Raw genomic sequence first — 19,409 nt, forward strand, 5'->3', positions numbered from 1 at the left:
GGTCTTGAAAGCGGATTTTCTGATTTTGGAATTCCCAGTTAAAATGATCCATGAGAAGCTTGCTTTGTCTGCAGGACTGGCTGCCTCTCTGTCTATCTTCTCTATCTATCTATCATCTCTGTCTGTCTATCTACCATCTATTTGTCTGTCTATCTATGATCTATCATCTCTATCTATTATCTATCAATTATCTCTGTCTAATCTATCTGTCTGTCTGTCTACTATCTACCTACCTATCTAATCTATCTATCAATCAATCGTATGACTATCTATCTAATCTCTATCATATGTCTGTCTATCTACTATCTATGATCTATCTATCTATCTATCTATCATCTATCTATCTATCTATCTATCTATCTATCTATCTATCTATCTATCTATCTATCTATCTATCATCTATCTTAATCTAATCTCTATCATATCTGTCTGTCTATCTATCTATGACAGATCTATCTATCTATCTATCTATCTATCTATCTATCTATCTATCTATCTATCTATCTATCTATCTATATCTAATCTCTATCATATCTGTCTATCTATCTATCTATGACGGATCTATCTATCTATCTATCTATCATATCTATCTATCTATCATCATCATCTATCTATCTATCTATCTATCTATCTATCTATCTATCTATCATCATCTATCTATCTATCTATCTATCTATCTATCTATCTATCTATCTATCTAATCTGTATCATATCTGTCTGTATGTCTATCTACTATCTATGATGGATCTATCTATCTATCTATCTATCTATCTATCTATCTATCATCATCTATCTATCTATCTATCTATCTATCTATCTATCTATCTATCTATCTATCTAATCTGTATCATATCTGTCTGTATGTCTATCTACTATCTATGATGGATCTATCTATCTATCTCATCTATCTATCTATCTATCTATCTATCATCTATCTATCATCATCTATCTATCTATCTATCTATCTATCTATCTATCTATCATCATCTATCTATCTATCTATCATCTATCTATCTATCTATCTATCTATCTATCTATCTATCTATCTATCTATCTAATCTGTATCATATCTGTCTGTATGTCTATCTACTATCTATGATGGATCTATCTATCTATCTATCTATCTATCTATCTATCTATCATCATCTATCTATCTATCTATCTATCTATCTATCTATCTATCTATCTATCTATCTAATCTGTATCATATCTGTCTGTATGTCTATCTACTATCTATGATGGATCTATCTATCTATCTATCTATCTATCTATCTATCTATCTATCTATCATCATCTATCTATCTATCTATCTATCTATCTATCTATCTATCTATCTATCTATCTAATCTGTATCATATCTGTCTGTATGTCTATCTACTATCTATGATGGATCTATCTATCTATCTATCTATCTATCTATCTATCTATCTATCTATCATCTATCTATCTATCTATCTATCTATCATCTATCTATCTATTTATCTATTATCTATCTATCTATCTATCTATCTATCTATCTATCTATCTATCTATCTATCATCTATCTATCTATCTATCTATCTATCAATCTATCATTATTTTTGATGTCACCCACTCCCAACAGCTCTGGAGAGCTCACCAGAGAAATAAAAATAAAAATTAAAGATACCAAGATGGCAGAACTGGTCAGACCAGACTGACATGGAAAAACAAACAAACCCCAAGGGGGCTTTGCTGACCTCACTAAAAGGCTGGGAGAAGAGCCAGATCTTCAATCCCCTTTGCAGCATCCTGGCCTCGTGCGATTTACCATTTTGCACCCTTGCAGGCAGCTTCAAACAAGCAAAATCAATGAGGGAAGCCAGATTTGTTTAACGACCGCATGATTCACTTAACAACTGCAGTGGTTTGCTTAACGACCATGCCCCCCAAAAGGCTCATAAAATTGGACACAACTTCCTTGACTTGCTTAGCAATGGAAATTCTGCTCCCAATTATGGTCATCAGTCAAGGACCTGCATTGCAAGATGCCTTGTGGTGGAGCCGTTCTCATTTCATGCAGAAGGAAGACGCTGCCTTTGGCCAGAGTTTTCGCTCAATGCCTGTTCTAAATGTCACCCTTTATCTGCAACCTTCTCAAAGCATCAACCCCTCCATGGGCCTTTACCTTTTCTACCTGCCTGACGCTCAAGAATAAAGGGCAGAGGGGCCTGAAAACCCAGCGGTGCTCATATCTGAAGAGACAAATAGCCAATATGACCTTTTAGGGGAAAAAGTTTTATTGCATTCCCTCACCGGCCCAATTAAAAAAAAAAAAAAAACACGAAGCCATCTCTGCAGCAAAATAAAACAGCCCCTTCCCTAGAATCCTTAAAGAAAACACAGAGGAAGCATTTTACACTCAGAACAGAGAAAAAACTGCTTACTAATTAAAATATTTATGAATGTCTTGACACCTTTTTCTCTCTCTGTATTTGTCCAACTGCAGGATTTAAAAGTCTGAGTATTTGTAAGCTGCTACCACAGCATGTCTAGAGAAGGAGTCAGATTTTTTTTGTAAACTAGCTTGATACTTTGCTACAAAACTATGTATGGCAGGGGAAGGATACTGTAAAATTCCCATTCTTTTCATCCTGCCTATTACCTATCCCTTCCTACTTATGACTATAACTGTGTTGCTTGAATCTTTATGATTATATTGCTTTAGTTAGTTTCCTAATATGATTTTGATTGCTTATTAGTAACCTATGACTATCACTAAGTGTTGTATCTGATGATTCTTGATTAATGTATTTTATTTTTTCTTTATGTACACTGAGAGCTTATGCACCAAAGACAAATTCCTTGTGTGTCCAACTACACTTGGCCAATACAGAATTCTATTCTATTCTATTCTATTCTATTCTATTCTATTCTATTCTATTCTTCAATCCAATACATTCTATTCTATTCTATTCTATTCTATTCTATTCTTCAATCCAATACATTCTATTCTATTCTATTCTATTCTATTCTATTGTATTCTATTATATTCTATTCTATTCTGTTCTGTTCTGTTCTGTTCTATTCTATATTCCAATACATTCTATTCCATTCTATTATTCTTTTCTATTTTCTTATTCTTTTCTATTTTTCTATTCTATTCTTCATTCCAATACATTCTATTCTATTCTATTCTATTCTATTCTATTCTATTCTATTCTATTCTATTCTATTCCTATTCCTATTCCTATTCCTATTCCAATCCTATTTTATTCTCTACAATCTCGACCCAATCCATTACGATCCAGCCTCCGGGTTTTCTTCCTCTCCGAAAAGTGGAAGCGAGGCTTTTTCGTTCTCTCTCTCTCCCTCCCTCCCTCTCCTCCCCTCCCCGAAGGCGAAAGGTGGGGCCTTGCAGGGAGGCGGGGCTCCTCCTGGCCGCGTGCGTGGTGCGTGCGTGCGTCGCGGCGACGTCGCGTGCGTGCGTGCGTGCGGCCTTCGCTCTGCTGTCCGCCTGCCTTCCTGCTTCCCCCCCTCAGACGCTCTCGCGGCGCCGTCGGGCTCCCGGAGTTTCGCGGCCTTTCCCTTTCCCGGCGGCGGCGGCGGCGGCGGGGATTTTGCCCCCGGCGCGGACATGGCGAACGTGGCCGACACCAAGCTCTACGACATCCTCGGGGTGCCGCCGGGGGTCTCCGACAACGAGCTGAAGAAGGTCCGAGGCGGCCGGGCGGGCGAGGAAGGGGAAACAGGCCCGGCTCGAGGGAGAGGGCGGCAGGGGCGCGGGGGGGACGGGACCCCGAGGCCTTCCCAAGCCGGGTCCTTAGGGAAGGCCTCGCCGGAGAGGAGGCCGGGGACGAGGCTGGGCGCTGGGCCTCGCCGAGCAGAGGCCATCCGGGCCGGCAGCGATTGGCCTTTTGGGTGGGGGGAGAGAAAGAGAGGAGAGCCCGGCGCCTCCAGGCCCGACGGGCTGGGGAGGATGCGGGGGGGGACGGATGGTTAAGAAGCCTAAAGGGTCATTGGAGGGGGAGGGGGAGGATCTGCAATGCGAGGGGCCTGGAGGGGGGTATCAGGAGGATGGGAGTTGTAGTCCGGTGGAGGAGGGAGGGGGTGTGCGGGGAGAGATGGGGTGCTGGGGAGGATGGGAGTTATAGTCAGATGGAGAAGGAGAGTGGGGGTGTATGGGGGAGAGATGGGGTGCTGAGGAAGATGGGAGTTGTAATCATGTAGAGAAGGGTAATGGGTCTGGGGAAAAGATGGGGTGCTGGGGAGGATGGGAGTTACAGTCTGGTAGAGAAGGAGAGTGGGGGTGTATGGAGGAGAGATGGGGTGCTGGGGAGGGTGGGAGTTGTAGTCTGGTAGAGAAGGGTAATGGAGGGTCTGTATGGGAAAGAGGTGGGGTGCTGAGGAGGATGGGAGTTGTAGTCAGGTAGAGAAGGGTAATGGATCTGGAGAAAAGATGGGGTGCTGGGGAGGATGGGAGTTGTAGTCTGGTAGAGAAGGGTAATGGAGGGTATGGGGAAAGAGATGCGGTGCTGGGGAGGATGGGAGTTGTAGTCAGGTGGAGAAGGGCAGCAGGGGTTGTATGGGGGAGAGATGGGTGCTGGGGAGGATGGGAATTGCAGTGTAATCTCAGGTTGTGAAGGAGAGTGTGTGTGTGTGTGTGAGGGTATGGATGGGAGATGGGGTGCTGGGGAGGATGGGGCTTGTTGCCCAAGCTATCAGGTGGGGAAGAATAATAGGGGCTGTTGTAGTAGAGCGCAAGGGGGGCTTGGGAGAGTGCAAGGTGTAAGGTAGGTTATTGGGAAAGGATAGTAGGAAATATTGTAGTTTGGGTGCTGGTGAGTTACATTGGGTGTTGTAGGGTGGGCCAAAATCGAGGTTGCTTTGTAGGTTTGTGGAGGAGGGGGAAAGAAGGAGGTGGGGAGCAGCGACCTGACCAGCAACACCCCCTTTTGCTTCTTCCTTTCCCTCCCCAGCCTGGGGGAGGGGGGGGGAAATCACATCTGAAGTCCCATTATTTTCTCAGCTTTGTTGAATATTGATTTATTGGAACAATTTTTGTAGCTAGCCATCTTGCTGGGTTCCAACTTCAATCTTATCCATGGTTTCCAGGCTGTAGACATTGCAGCAAGACATTAATACTTGAGCAAATCCCTTGGCTTTCCTTTGCCTTTTATGTTTTCGTGTATCGAGTATTAGTCTTCCTGTGTTCAGCACTCTGTCCAAGTAGTCTCAAAACTGCAACTCCCAACATCCCCAACCAGAGCTGTAATCCAAGCATCTCTGTTTGCCCCCTTGGGAGTAGCTGTGCAACTTTCACCCATGTGTATATAGGTAAACACCAGTTTAAATACATGATGCTCTACACTGGAGTGTGAAGAATAGAGAAACGTTGGGCCTTCCTTTCTGTTTGGCTTCTTCCTCATTCCTTCCCAAGAATAGACATTCTGTACAATTGCCTTAAACAATTATTGTGGGAAAAGCCAATCAGAATATAGCTTCCCACTTTTATTTTGCCTATATTCTTGCTCTTTTGAAAAACATTTTAGGGTGACTACTTATCTCCCTCTTATCATTTCATAAGAAAACCACATGATTGCTTTGATGATCCAGAAATTACTTTCTTCTTCTTCTCTCTCACTCCAGTGTCTTAGGAATCTTCTAGAAATCGTTTTCACCTACTGATCCGATTGCCACAGGAAGAGAAGAATGAGTTAACGCTACTATTTCTTTTCCTTTTTTCCCCCTTTTCATGGAACTAAATTTGATTGCTTTAACAGAACAGTCACCTGAATTGTTTCTGTCTGCAGAATCACCATGAGGCTGAGCTATATAGTCCTCTTGAAATTCTCAAGTATTACCCAGAATAATTTCTAGCGACAGATGGGGAAATTATTAAATGTAGCGTTGTCTAATTCATGATTATTTTTCATTAAATCAAATCCTGTTTCCATTTTGTCCTCACCCTGCCCATTTCAGGGATTGCGTCACACTCTAACTTTGTCCTCAGTAACTGATCCATTGACTATCTGTGGCCTTGTTTTTGTAACCAGTCAACCCTGCACCTCTTGTCTCCCAGGCCAACGGAATGCCATCCCATAACACAGTTTTCAACTGGTTAATCACTATATCCTGCCTCTTTTATAAGAAGGTGCTGCTGTTGGGAAAGGAATCCTAGACATTGGGGAGTTGGTTTGGCCTGGATGTTTTTTATTGAGGAAGTAGGTGCAAGGGAGGATTCCCACAGATGATAGCGTCTGAGGTCAATAGGAAAATAAGTTCCCTTGTTGGGCCTGGCACAGCTGAAGCCTCCCAGTAACAAGATCATTGCTCCGTTTATTGAGAAAGGTATATAGCTTATTAGAGGTCAAGTGTATTTTCGGGCAAGGGTCAGTTTGGTATGGGCCCTTCCTTCTAGCTGGGTGACCTTGAGGCAGCATCTTGAGGAGATACAGCATTTACTTTCCTTTCCCCTCTTCATTCCCCTCCCCACAGCTCATGCCAGTCTGTCACCAAATAGTAACAACATGCCAAGTGTGAGGTGGCAGCTGACATTCCTATTCTGAACTGGAGTGTGGGGGAAAACCCTATCTTCTGTATTATATTGCCTTTCTGTGATGTTTCGCCTCCTGTAAATCCAGTTTCTTGGGTCGAGGATAAAATTAATTGTTCGTTGGCATTAATTTTGAATTTATTGTTGGATCCCAACATACCTCTTGAGAGAGATTTCATAAATGTGGAAATGAAAATGCCTTCTTTAAAAAAAAAAAAGAAACTACACGGGTGAATGTATTTGTTTCAACACAGCTGATGCCATTAGGGGATCCAGTTGAATATACCTTATACCTGGCCATTTAATCCTTTCCCAAGTTCATTGAAAGTGGCTTGAATCTGGCATGGATATTTTCTCTCTGAAGTTTACCAAAATGGGACTCTCTGGCTTATAACTGGCAATTATCAGTTATGGAGAGTTCCATTCCTAACTTCTAAAATGGCTGCCAGCTAACAACTCTTGGGTTGTAACTCAATCTAATCTGCATTGCGTAATGATATTCCCATCCTTTTGCTGCTTGTCTTTTTAGAAGAAGGGTTTGGCAGAGGCCAAGTAGAACCCAAAGCTGTTTCATTTTTAATAGCAAAGGAAATAAATGTTGGCATCTGTCTTTCTCTATATCTGGGAAAGAGGAGTAGTCAGTAACATGCTGAATGGATTTGGCTTCATTTTCATAATGAAGGGGGTGGGGGTCTATTATGTTATTATTTTCTTCTCTTAGTTTTATTTTTTATATATGAAGTTTCTATATTCCTGAAAGCCGCCTTGAGTCACCATGTGTGAATAGGCGACAATATAAATTTTCTAAATAAATAAAAAATAAACAATACTTGCAGTCCTTAGGAACAATTATCTCACATAAAACAATAGCTGGGATGTCATTTAAAATACTTCAAAGTCTTGGCCATGTTAGGACAGCTGTAGTTTTCTTCTAAAAGTTGATTATTGGCACTTGTTTTTTAGTGAGGTATCTTCTATGTCTATATAATGGTTTGAACTGCTGATCTCAGAAAAATATTGTGGTAAACTGATTTAGTTAATAGTTGATGTACAGTATAACTAGACTAAACCTATGAATGATTATTTAGAAATTAAGCTAATTGACCAGGTTAAGACATACTTATTGAACAAGTTATTCTTGTTATAATTATCATACACTAAGTTGTAAACTAGTGTTGCGCATCATGAGATCCCCAACTCTATGTAATCTTCGAGGAAGTCCTAAAAGCCTTCCCAAAAGTGCTACTAAATTGTAATTAGGGAAGTGAGAGAGTAAGAACATTATTAAATAAAGATTTTAATTACAGTTGACTAACATTACGTTAATTTTCTCAGATGAAAAGTACTTCTTGCTTTGTCTTTGGTTTTTGGAAAGCCGCTCCCGCTTAAGCTGGGTCTGAACCTTGGCACCAAAGAGTTCAGCATCCCTGGCAGAAACCAAAGCACAAAATAAAAGTGCTGTGTAAATGATATACAAAGAACAAGCGCAGCCGCAGCAGCAGTGATGGAGGGAGGTGTGCCTGTGTGGCTTTGGTGGGGAGGAAACTGAAGCCTCAGGTAATGTTGGTGTTTTTGCACTCTTACTAAACCCACCTGTGCCTGTGGAATCCAACATCTGAACACTCACTGGGGCCCTCATATGGAATTAATAGTAATGTGGTGTTAGTTTCCGAGCTTTAATTCAGTACAATTTTTTTTTTCTTATGTACAATGCATAATCGTAGCCTCTTCCTTTTTCGATATTTACTAATTTGGAAATGTTAAAATAAGGGCGAATTTTATGGTAAATGGGAGGAAAATGGGTTCTAGGTTTGTGAGAAGGATTGCTCCTTTGGAAGGGGTTGTCTCAAATGTTTGGTCTAACCACCCAACAATCTAAACCTTGATTCCTGTCTCTGATTGCTCATCTGACTTACACTTGTCCAGAAATGAAAAATTCTCAGCCCTGCAGATCCTGTTGAATCCCAGTTCTTATCAGACTTAATCTGTGTGATTGAGGATGATGGATTATTATAGCTGTAGTTCTAGAACGTCTGGAGGACCAAAATATACTCATTTCATGTATAGTTTTGCATGGAAGTTAGATATTTTACATATTAATGTAACTTGAACTACAGAAAATTCATGGCTGCCTGCTAACTTCTTCCATTGGTTTCTTTTTGGTGTTTAGGCATATCGTAAGCTCGCCAAAGAATACCATCCAGATAAGAATCCAAACGCAGGTGACAAGGTATGAATTTTTTTCCTGGCAACTTGCTTCTGAGACACATTTTGCACCATAAACTGAGCTAGATGCCACTGTGAATAAAATGAATGCCCATGGATTTAGGAATTGACAAAATTTCAGTCTTTGCCAAAAAATAAAAAGTGTTCAGTTTGACTGGGGAGGTGGCCAAGTTCAAATCTAAATCTAAATCCTAAAATTTAGCAAGCCAAATACTAGGAACTACTTTCTTTAAGCTTTTATCAGCACAAAAAAGACGATTCCTGTCTTCCTATGAGCTCCTTGGAAAACGGTGGCCTGCAGTTGTAATAACAGAAGATACATTCATCTCTACCAAAAGGTTGGGAGACTGAGTAGCTTGCGGTCCTCAAATCATTCCCCTCACAATTGTGAGTCGAGGTATAGTGGAATATATGGACGGCCTTGGAGAAAGATGCTGCTTAGGAAACCAGAGAGGCAGGAGCTCCCTGTGGCTTAATGGTCAGAGAAAGTAGAAAGGACCTGTCCTAATAGATGAAGCAGTTAAAAAAGTGGTGGCAGGAACAGACTGATGATGTAGCAAGGTAGAATTAACTCATCTAATCCTGTTCCCTGTCTGGTTTATCTGGGAATACTGATAGGACCAACAATGGGGAATATTTATAGTTCAGGGTTGAAATGAGTGTCTCTGAGTGACAGGCGCTTGCAAAGGACCAACACTTAAGATGCTTGGAAAGCTAAGTACATTAAGAGTGGACCATCTGCTTAAACAAGGTGAGCGGAGAAGAGGCTTATGAAGGTAGATAGCGCAAAATGTTAGATGCCCAAACGACTTTGTTTCTGGAACTGGTATACATTCACCTATAAAACAATAACCACTCCAGTATTACCCATGGATGGTAACCTCATTTTTTCTTCTCGGCTTGTAGTACTAGAAAATGAAAACAATCAAGGGTATTTTTTTAAAAAATGCTTTTCTCTTTCTTTAGTTCAAGGAAATCAGTTTTGCCTACGAAGTTCTCTCGAACCCTGAGAAACGTGAATTATATGACCGATATGGGGAACAAGGCCTCCGGGAAGGGAGTGGTGGAAGCGGAGGAATGGACGATATATTCTCCCACATATTTGGTGGGGGCCTTTTTGGTTTCATGGGTAACCAGAGTAGAAGTCGTAATGGAAGAAGGCGAGGCGAAGATATGATGCACCCACTTAAGTAAGTACCAAGCTGGTGTCCTTTGGTTGAAAAGTTCTTTAATTCACAATAGCCCTATTTCCTTAAGTATTTTTTTTTTTTAGAAAGCGGCAAGACCTGAGTTCTAGTTGAAATAGTTCATTACTAAAATACCCACACTGACTTTAGGTTTTGTGACGGGGGTTGAAACCTGTGCTGCAGAATCTACGGAAGATACACCCATTCCTGACTTTGCACAAGTAAACATAATTATTTGATGCCTTCCAAATGTGAATATAGCTGTGTTGGTGTAAGAGAATCACTGTAGAACCTGAGGGTGTCTCTTGGTGTGGATTATGTCATTATTTTGGAAACGAGCCCTGTTTGCTCAGCAGTCGTTACCAAGCTATCTTTGACTCAGTGGTTTGTTTTTTTTTTAATCTAAGTTAGGATTTTAATCCTCCTTGAAGACTTCAACCTTAGATTAGTAGTTAGGAAAATAACTGCTGCAAGTAGATATTGCAAAACTTACAATATGTTTTTAGAATAACCTAATAGACAAAAATGATAACGTAGAAGTTAAGGGGAAAAGTGACTTTCCATCATCATAACTATAAATAATTATAACTTAACTTCTCTTAAAATGCAATAAATGATCTCTTCTTTTCATATCCTATCTCTTATCTCTAAACAAATCCTTAAAGCTTCATCATTCAGTTAGCAAAAATCCATTAAAATTTACCAAGGATGACATCTATTTTAATATTGATCCAATAAACCAACTTTGTATTTCTTCTTTTTTATTACTAACAATTCTTAACCTTTAGTCTATTCAAATAATATCATGAAACTTAATGTCATGTTTTCTCTCCTTGTAAGATTTCAACAACAACAAGCTCTTTTGTAAATCCAATATGGGACAATTAGATAATTGTCCCCTATTACTCTCTTGGTTTATTGTTTGATTACTCTTTTTCATTAAGATATCATGGCTTACTTTCTCCTTTATCCATTAATGTTCTTTGCATACCTTCATCAGTTGTTTTGTCTACAGTCTCTGAAGAGAATTTTAGAAAATGGAAAATTAATATAGGAAAACATTACGGTATCCTGATTCAGATCTTTTACATTTTAAAAATACTATCTTGAACATAAGAAGAAAACTGGGTAGAATCCAGTAAGGCCAGGAAATATTTCTTTCTTTACTACTACTATTACTACTACTAGTAGTAGTAATAATAATAATATAAAAAAGTTTCCAATGGCAGCTGTTATTCCATGCTATAAATTGGGCTAAATCTTCCTACCTGAAATTATACTTTGGATAATAATAACTGAACGTTGATTTCTGAATAATTCAAACAATTTCAAAATTGCAAGGCACTTGGAGGAAATAATTAAGCTATAGTAAAAAAGAAATATCAGCATTAATGGGGCTTGATCCTTGAAGTCTGAGGAGGAGGGATTTTTATTTCGTTATTCGTTTGCTTGGTGCTTTGAGGCAAGCGATTCAAAAATAAGGTTATACCACTGAATCATCATAGAATTGAGCATTAAAGCCTTGCCCACGCTTAAGGTAATAAGATACATTTCCTGAGGGAGGGAAACTGCATCTAGGAACAACCCAACAAGCTATAATAATAGACTGGAGCCTATCGTTCTACCTGTTGATGCATTAAAAATACGGTTCAGCATCTCTGTATAATAAAATAGTTGAAGTTGATCCAGGCAAAGAAAAACATTCACAGTATAGGACCAAGTAGGGCGACCATATCAAGGTGGGGGCACATTTGAAATTTTGTGTAATGGGTGCACTCAGAGTGGCTGGCACAGGAAGCTGCCTCTTTGCAAATGAGCTTCAGGGTAAGGGAGGCCAGTCACGAAAACTTCATGCACTAGAAGATGAACGATGTTGTTTTAACATCCCAGAGGGACTTTTATGGGGCTCAAAGATCTTCCTCCTATTAATTACATTCTTTATCTGGTAGATCAGCTTCCTATGTAATTTTTTTTAATAAACGTTTAAGTCAAGCAGAGCAGTTAATCTAAAAACATGTTTTCTGTGGATGGTGTCCATGAGTCTCACATTCCCAGTTCTGGATATGCCGTCTCTCCTCAAAATACTGTTAAGGTGGCCTAGAGAAGATTTTTTTTTTTTTTTTGCTTAAATGATGAATATTAGTGATATATCTTATTTGATATCTTGTCCTTTTTTTAAAAAAAAAAAAAATCAGGCAGCTCAACCTAATACATACAGTTTTTAGAACAAAGTAAGTTTGAGTGTGAGTGGAATCTTCTGTGTTTTGAGTCTGGGATTATTCCTTCCCTCCTCGAAGGAACGGCTTCAAATCTGCCTTTAGGTATTTTTTGAACTCTCCCGAAGGGAAGCACAGATGCTTTAAAATGTGAAACAAACCCACCCCCAGTAGGACTTCCAAAGAGTTCACTTCAATTTTTGGCTGCACTGTCTTCACAATTCTTTCCTGTGCAATCGTCCCCTGATGGCTTTAGGTAGTCTGCCAATAACCATGTTATTTCTAATGGTCTGTGAGAATAACCTTGAGAGACAAGAGAAAGAGCTGTGGCCTGGACAACAGTCTCATAAACAAAATCTGAGCCTCAACCAGAAATGTAATTAATTTGAGAAAGCATCTCAGAATTGACCCTCCCTACTTCCATGGAAAGAAGGGGCTTTCAGACTTGCGATATTCTGTTACTCTCACCTTACAATAAAAGTGGTGTTCCCGACATTGGTTTCCTGGTCTGGATTACTTTGATACTATTTTGGGGTGCAAAGCAGTGGGAAAAATAAGCCACGCCATAGAAGTAAATGTAAATCTATACAGCTCCTTGTTGTTCTGCTTAAAGAGGGAAGCAGCAGAGAAATGGTGAGGAAGAAGAGTGAAATTAAATACAGGGAGTCCTTGATTTACAACAGTTCATTTAGTGACCATTCAAAGTTACGACACTGAAAAAAGTGACTTATGACTGTTTTTCACACTTATGACCAGTGCAGAGAACCACAGTCATAGTGATCAAAATCCAGGCACTTGGCCACTGGCTCATTTATGACGGTTGCAATATCCGGGGTCGTATCATCACCTTTTGTGATCTTCTGACGAGCCAAGTCAATGAGGAAGCCAGACTGACTCAATAACTGTGTTACTAACTTAACAACTGCAGCAATTCATTTTACAACGGTGGCAGGAAAAGTCATAAAATGGAGCAAAACTCACTTAACAAATGTTTCACTTAGCAACAGAAATTTTGGGCTCAATTGTGGTCATAAGTCAAGGACTACCTGTAGTTAGTACTACGTAAATATGTTGTAAAAGTGTGTTGGACTAAACAGCTGAAAATGAACCGATCCCTTAATTGTTCCATTGACTTTTGTTCAGTTCCCTTTTGCTGTTTAAATATATTCAAAATATGCTCATCTTGAATTTAGAACACTGCGTTGGTCAAGCATAGTGGTAGAATAGCAGGACATATTGTTTAAGAAAAATGATAAAGAATGCTGATTTAAAACCTGCCAAATAGCTTACCACACTAATACAAACTGTCACCAGGTGTTTCAACAGAAGCGATTGTTGTTAAGTACTGACACAAATTAAGATAGAAGTTTTAGGGTTATGGCTGAGTTGCTAGCACAGGGGAAAGGCTGTGCTTTCTTTTGACCTGCATATCTTCCACTGAAAACCTGAACAAGGCTTAAGGCACTGTAACCTGTTTTAGTTTTGGAATATTCTTACTCAAATGCCTGCTCAGCAATGAAACTCGGGCGATGTTGGGTCAATGAGCGTCTCAGCCTTGGTTCCACGGTAGGACGAAGGAGACAAGATTAATCAGTATTTCCTGTATTTGGGGGAAAAATGAGGATTAACTGTAATCATGGTGCATTATTCGATGTACAGAGCTGCTCTGATGGCAGGAACATAGGAACTAGCTACTATTTTGAACTTTGCCGTTGATTCAGCTCATCTCTTCTTACATTGCCTGGGCCAGTTTTAACAAGTATTTCCAATGGCACGTTTTCATTCCATCAGAGAAAATGTGCAGTAATGCACCTAATTAGATTTGCATTTGCGAGGTATTAAAATAAACTTCTTTTTCTTCCCAGAGTTTCTTTAGAAGATCTATATAATGGGAAAACTACCAAACTACAGCTTAGCAAGAATGTCCTTTGTAGTTCATGTAACGGGTGAGTTTTCTTTTATTCATTTGTCTTAGTTCAAAGCATAGTCCATTAATCATTCTAAAAATAATGCACACCCATCTAAAATGCAGCTGTTTGCATAATGGGAATTTTTTTTTTCCCCTAGCCAGAGTAGCTGAATAATATTTGCATCTCCACTCTTTCTGTGGCCCGCTCTCAGTCTTTCCACCTGGCACTCCTGCTTAGCTTCTTGGTGCTTCCATGCCATTCATTGGAAAAAAAACCTCCCCCCCAAAAAATCACAGTGTTTTCTTTCTCTCTCTTTTGACCCGGATCCAGTCAAGGGGGTAAATCTGGAGCAGTTCAGAAGTGTGCAGCTTGCCGAGGCCGAGGCATGCGAATTATGATCAGACAGCTGGCTCCTGGGATGGTTCAGCAAATGCAGTCGGTCTGTTCCGATTGCAATGGAGAAGGTAATCCAACTGGTTCTTCATCAAGAAAGGAGGAGGCCAAAGAATTTAGGCGGGCTCGATCCCATTGTTACCAAATAAATATCAGTTAACGTTCAGGATGTTAAGAGTGCCAGCCTTGTAGTTAAGATGCACATTAGTGGGCATTTACCTTTTGTACAGATAGGTTGTTTACCTTGTCTTCCCTAATGGTATAAGTGACGGACACAGCCTTCTGAGGTAGGGTGCTCCAAACTGGCCACCTCTGCATTTAGAATATTTCGATAAATACAGTACCTGGGTATGGCATTGATCTTGGCTTGGTTTATACATCGTAGGATTAGTGGAATTGGGATACAATTGAGACATAGCAGAGAGGGGGCTGTTTTGCTTGTTTTAAACAAAAATGGTCTTGGATCTCAAGTCACAAGATGCATTAGAGGGATAGCATGATGCTATTGCATTGTAATATTTAAAACTGGGTTGGGTTGACCACCTTTTAGGGATCAAGGATACATTCAGAAAGTGGATTACTTCAAAGAGAAAAGCGGGAGGGGACAGAACGGGGGGAAAAACACCCTTCGGTTAAAACTTAGTGACACGTGAATAAAAACATGCTTTTGTCACCACTTTTTTCCAAGCAGAAGGCCACAAAGTCTGAGCAAATAATATAGTATCTTCTCATATAAATATACACAATCTCTCTCCTAAATATGAGAGAGACAAGCATTTCTCCCCCATGAACATACTTGTGCTAACTTTTTTGGCAGTCAGGCCAAGAAGAAGGAACAGAAGCTGCCCTAAAATCTGGGGAAAGAAAGTTGTTTTGGATAGTGAGATGGGCAGCATAAAAATTGATTGATTGAGTGAGTGAGTAGATACATAAATAAAGTTACATGGAAAAGCATTTCTGATCTGAGAATTGGGACTTTTGTAGCTTGAGTTTGCTACCTCTTAGAACAAGGCGCGAACATGTTGTCTCTTTTTAGGAGAAGTAATCAACGAAAAAGACCGCTGTAAAAAATGTGAAGGGAAGAAGGTGATCAAGGAAGTAAAGATCCTTGAAGTCCATGTAGACAAAGGCATGAAGCATGGGCAGAGAATCACCTTTACCGGAGAAGCGGATCAAGCACCCGGTGTAGAGCCAGGAGACATTGTTCTCCTGCTCCAAGAAAAGGAGCACGAGGTAATGATGGCTTGAATTGCTGAAAGAACATTGGCTCCATGGCACTGGGGCATTCTGAATGGTAATGTTTGGGGTGGTGAAACTTCATTAAATGCGTACAAGTTCTGGCCACACAGTGGTTAAAGTGCAGTATTGCAGGCTAACTCCGCCCACAGCCTGAAGTTCAATCCTAACCGGCTCAAGATTGACTCAGCCTTCCAAAGTCGGTAAAATGAGGAGCCAAATTGTTGGGCACAGTAATGCAAATAATGCTTCTACCTTGTTAATGGCCCCAAAAGTGCAGTAAAGTGCCACAGAGCAGTATTTAAGAAATGTAAATGTTATTGCTGTGGTTATTGTTGTGCCATTTGCAATAGGATTGCATGAAATTACCTGTGAGATATTTGGGTATCGGTACAAGAGAACATTTGCAGCTCAAGGTTTGAACTGAGGAGCCCTTGTTGCTTCTCTGAGCTTGGTAACGTCATCAGAGCCCTGGGGCACAGTGGTTAGAATGCAGTATTGCAGGCAAACTCTGCCCACAGCCCAGAGTTTGATCCCGACTGGCTCAAAGTTGACTCAGCCTTCTAAGGGAGGTTGGTAAAATGAGGATCCAGATTATTGGGGGCAATACGCTGATTCAGTAACGGTCCAGAGAGTGCTGTAAAGCAGTGTGGGGCAGTATATAAGTGTCTAAATGCTATTGCTGTGGATAAACGACAATTTATAAATGATCCATTTGGAAAAGGGTGGCAATAGTGCAGTTCACTTGGGACAAGAGTTTGAAGACTCCCGTTTGGCTTCCGAAGATGGCGAGCTTCTTCTGTGGGAAACGCTCTAGTTCCAAATGGTGAAAGCAAAAACCCAACCCTGCCCCTCTCCCTCTTTCTCCAAGATGTTCCAGAGAGATGGAAATGATCTGCACATGACGCACAAGATTGGACTTGTTGAAGCCCTGTGTGGCTTTCAGTTCACATTTAAGCACCTCGATGCACGTCAGATTGTGGTGAAATATCCCCCAGGAAAAGTAATTGAGCCAGGTAAAAACTTGTATACTGCTGTTCTGAAAGTTGTCCCGCCTTCCAACGGGTTTTGTTTTTTTTAAAAATGTTTTGCCTAGAGAGAAATACCATGCTGCCCTTCATTGACAATGTCCCCCCCCCCCCCTTTTTTTTTTTTAAATTCTAGGCTCCGTCCGGGTAGTTCGAGGGGAGGGAATGCCACAGTATCGCAACCCTTTTGAAAAGGGTGATCTTTATATAAAGTTTGATGTGCAGTTTCCTGAAAACAACTGGATTAGCCAAGAAAAGCTTACAGTAAGTATGCAAAGCAGTCTGGTAAATATTCTCTTCTCCGAGAGATGTGAAAATCCCAAACTCTTCAGACCTCCTCTCTACGTGCAATTAAACCTTAAAATAAGTGTAATATTATTCAAGGAGAGCTTCCGCTCCCAAACACTGGAAAATCTCACGATCTGGCCCACTCCCACATCATTGTTCCCCCTTCTCTAGAAATCTTGGGTTGGGCAGGCAGTCATGATATATGAGCAAAAGGCAAGTTATATTGAAAAATCAAATAACATTTGGGGGCATGAATAGAATGACAACTGCATCACCACTTTCCTTGCCGTATCCTTAGGCCAACACTCTGCTGAGCACCCAATTCTCACAGTGCTGTCTAATGTCTATGTGTATTTACCCATGCAGTATGGCTGTAGTATTTTTAAATCGTATTATCCTTCTTACTCCTCCCTCTTATTGGTATTATTATAATTATTATTTGTGATGACCCAGGATAGGATATAACAGCACCAAAGTCACAAAAACAGGTGAAGTCCCTTTAATTCCTTCAACTTGGCTTCAAAGGTCCAATTATCATTGACTGGAGGAACACCCCCCCAACAGTTGCAAAAAGGAAGAAATCCCATTCAAACTCAAAATACATATAAATTATAAATAGAAAAAGCAACACAAACCACACTGAAGCAATTAATGAGACAAGGCAAGATAAAGGCTTGAAGATATCGGAATACACACATTGGGAAGGACGCCAGACCTCAGATAAGAACTGAAAGACTAGAGTTATTTCACGCTTTGCTTCCAGCACTGGGCCATGTGCAGTTTGTCCTTTTAAACAGTCCTCACAGCTGCAGCCCATGAAGGGGATCAGGGCCCTTTCCTCCCCCATAGTCCATGCCATTTACATTTCTCTGCTCCTCCCTGCGTGCCCTAGCATGAAGAGAGGATGAGCCCGGGTTTTCTTCTGAATGCCCAGCCAGCCTGTGCCTTTCCCCAGTTTCCTCCACAACCTCCGGAGCCACACTTCTACTCCCTGTCAGCTGTTCCTCCTCTCCCTCAGAGTCAGGTTCTAACAGGGGCATGACATCATCGTTCTGTTGCTTTGCATGCAGACCAAGAGCTTCTGCACCGGAGACAAGTTCCTTGAGTGTCTAATCACACTTGGCCAAATAACGTATTCAAACGAACTCACAATATTTTACTTTTAGGAGCTTGAAGACTTTCTGCCCTCCAGACCAGAAGTTCCCAACCTAATTAGCGAAGCGGAAGAAGTAGACCTTCAAGAATTTGACACCACTCGTGGGTCAAGCGGTGGGCAGAGGCGCGAGGCGTACAACGATAGTTCCGATGAGGAAAGTGGCCATCACGGACCGGGAGTGCAGTGTGCCCATCAGTAAAAAAAACAAAAAACAAAAAAAAATGTCTTGGGCGGGGTAAGGGAAGTTACACACGGATTTTTCTCTCTTCAAAATTTTGCCTGACTTGTTCTCAGCAACAAAGTTGGGTTGTCTAAACAACGCACATGAGCCCAATGGACATCTGTTGCTGTATGTGTAACTTTTAAAATTGGTCCATAGTATCTACAGAAGTGTATAATTTAAACTAACCACACACACACACACAAAAAGCTTACATCTTTTTTTCTTTCTCGACTGACTGTTCTGTAGCAGAATAAAGGCACTTGAAAGGAAGACGAGACTCTCTCCTATCCATCTGGATTAAGTTCCAGTCCTTGTACTTGTGCTTGATTTTTACCAGTTTTTTGTGTAGATTTTAAGTTTTCCTCTATTTTAAATTCAAAATTCTACATTGTAAAGTTTTGTGTAAAAATTTGTCCCGAGGCTTGGTTTATTTGGCTGCATCTGCATAAGCTGCTACAAATAGAATAAAGAAAATCCTAGCCTGTATCTATCACTTTTAGATGCATGGTAAGTAAATTGGGTTTCGGCACCGGGAATAGAACCTGATGGGGAAAAACCATGGAAGATTTAAAAAAAAGAAAAAACTATTAAAAAAAAAAAGTGGTTGTAAGAGTTTTTTTACCATCTTGTGAAAAAAGGTTTCTGAAACTTAATAAAAACCATTGGTGTATGACGATACATTTTGTAACAGCTTTCTTTCTTATCAATTCGCAGCTGAAATTAGCCCTTGGGAGTTTTGAAGCAAATCACTTCCAGTATTGACTAGCTTGAACAGGAGGAAACTAAAGGAAATCTACTTTTAAGGAAGCAAACGGACCTTGGGTGTCAGGCCAAGCCTGTAACATCCTATTGAACTAAATATCCCCCGTTTTAAGACATAGGGGCATTAATTTTGATGGAAGAACAGGTAAATAGATGTAGCAGGACTAGGCCAGGCTTCACCTGTGTTAAGAAAACCCACCCAAAAGGCATATCATTTTAGCTTTGCTTCCTCAGCACCTCCTGCATTCTTCTTACGTAACCCAATATGCA

General features: G+C 40.5%; 1 protein-coding gene across 2 annotated transcripts; it reads left to right on the top strand.

The window, feature by feature from the left end:
• The first annotated feature begins 3,425 nt into the window (after positions 1-3,425).
• DNAJA2 (DnaJ heat shock protein family (Hsp40) member A2) lies at positions 3,426-19,053 on the top strand. Of its 2 annotated transcripts, XM_087971496.1 has the most exons (9): positions 3,426-3,673; positions 8,685-8,744; positions 9,707-9,930; positions 14,009-14,089; positions 14,384-14,517; positions 15,483-15,679; positions 16,554-16,698; positions 16,847-16,974; positions 18,165-19,053. In XM_087971496.1, exons 1-9 carry the CDS (start codon positions 3,596-3,598, stop codon positions 18,351-18,353), a joined length of 1,236 nt encoding a protein of 411 aa, XP_087827622.1. In that variant the 5' UTR covers positions 3,426-3,595; the 3' UTR covers positions 18,354-19,053. The 2 variants fall into 2 exon arrangements, with proteins under 2 accessions (XP_087827622.1, XP_087827623.1); XM_087971497.1 differs by lacking the exons at positions 3,426-3,673; positions 8,685-8,744 and adding an exon at positions 9,540-9,616.
• The last annotated feature ends 356 nt before the right edge of the window (positions 19,054-19,409 follow it).

The sequence above is a fragment of the Notechis scutatus genome, chromosome 9 (genome assembly GCF_049901735.1).
Source record: "Notechis scutatus isolate UNSWTSFEM ecotype Mainland chromosome 9, rNotScu1.2, whole genome shotgun sequence".
Lineage (NCBI taxonomy): Eukaryota > Metazoa > Chordata > Lepidosauria > Squamata > Elapidae > Notechis > Notechis scutatus.

Excerpts from the sequence above, each read along its gene's own strand:
- DNAJA2 (XM_087971496.1), top strand. The coding sequence starts at position 3,596 with ATGGCGAACGTGGCCGACACCAAGCTCTACGACATCCTCGGGGTGCCG. Across the intron at positions 9,931-14,008 it reads GATATGATGCACCCACTTAA|AGTTTCTTTAGAAGATCTAT; the intron begins GTAAGTACCAAG and ends TTTTCTTCCCAG. Across the intron at positions 14,518-15,482 it reads TTCCGATTGCAATGGAGAAG|GAGAAGTAATCAACGAAAAA; the intron begins GTAATCCAACTG and ends GTCTCTTTTTAG.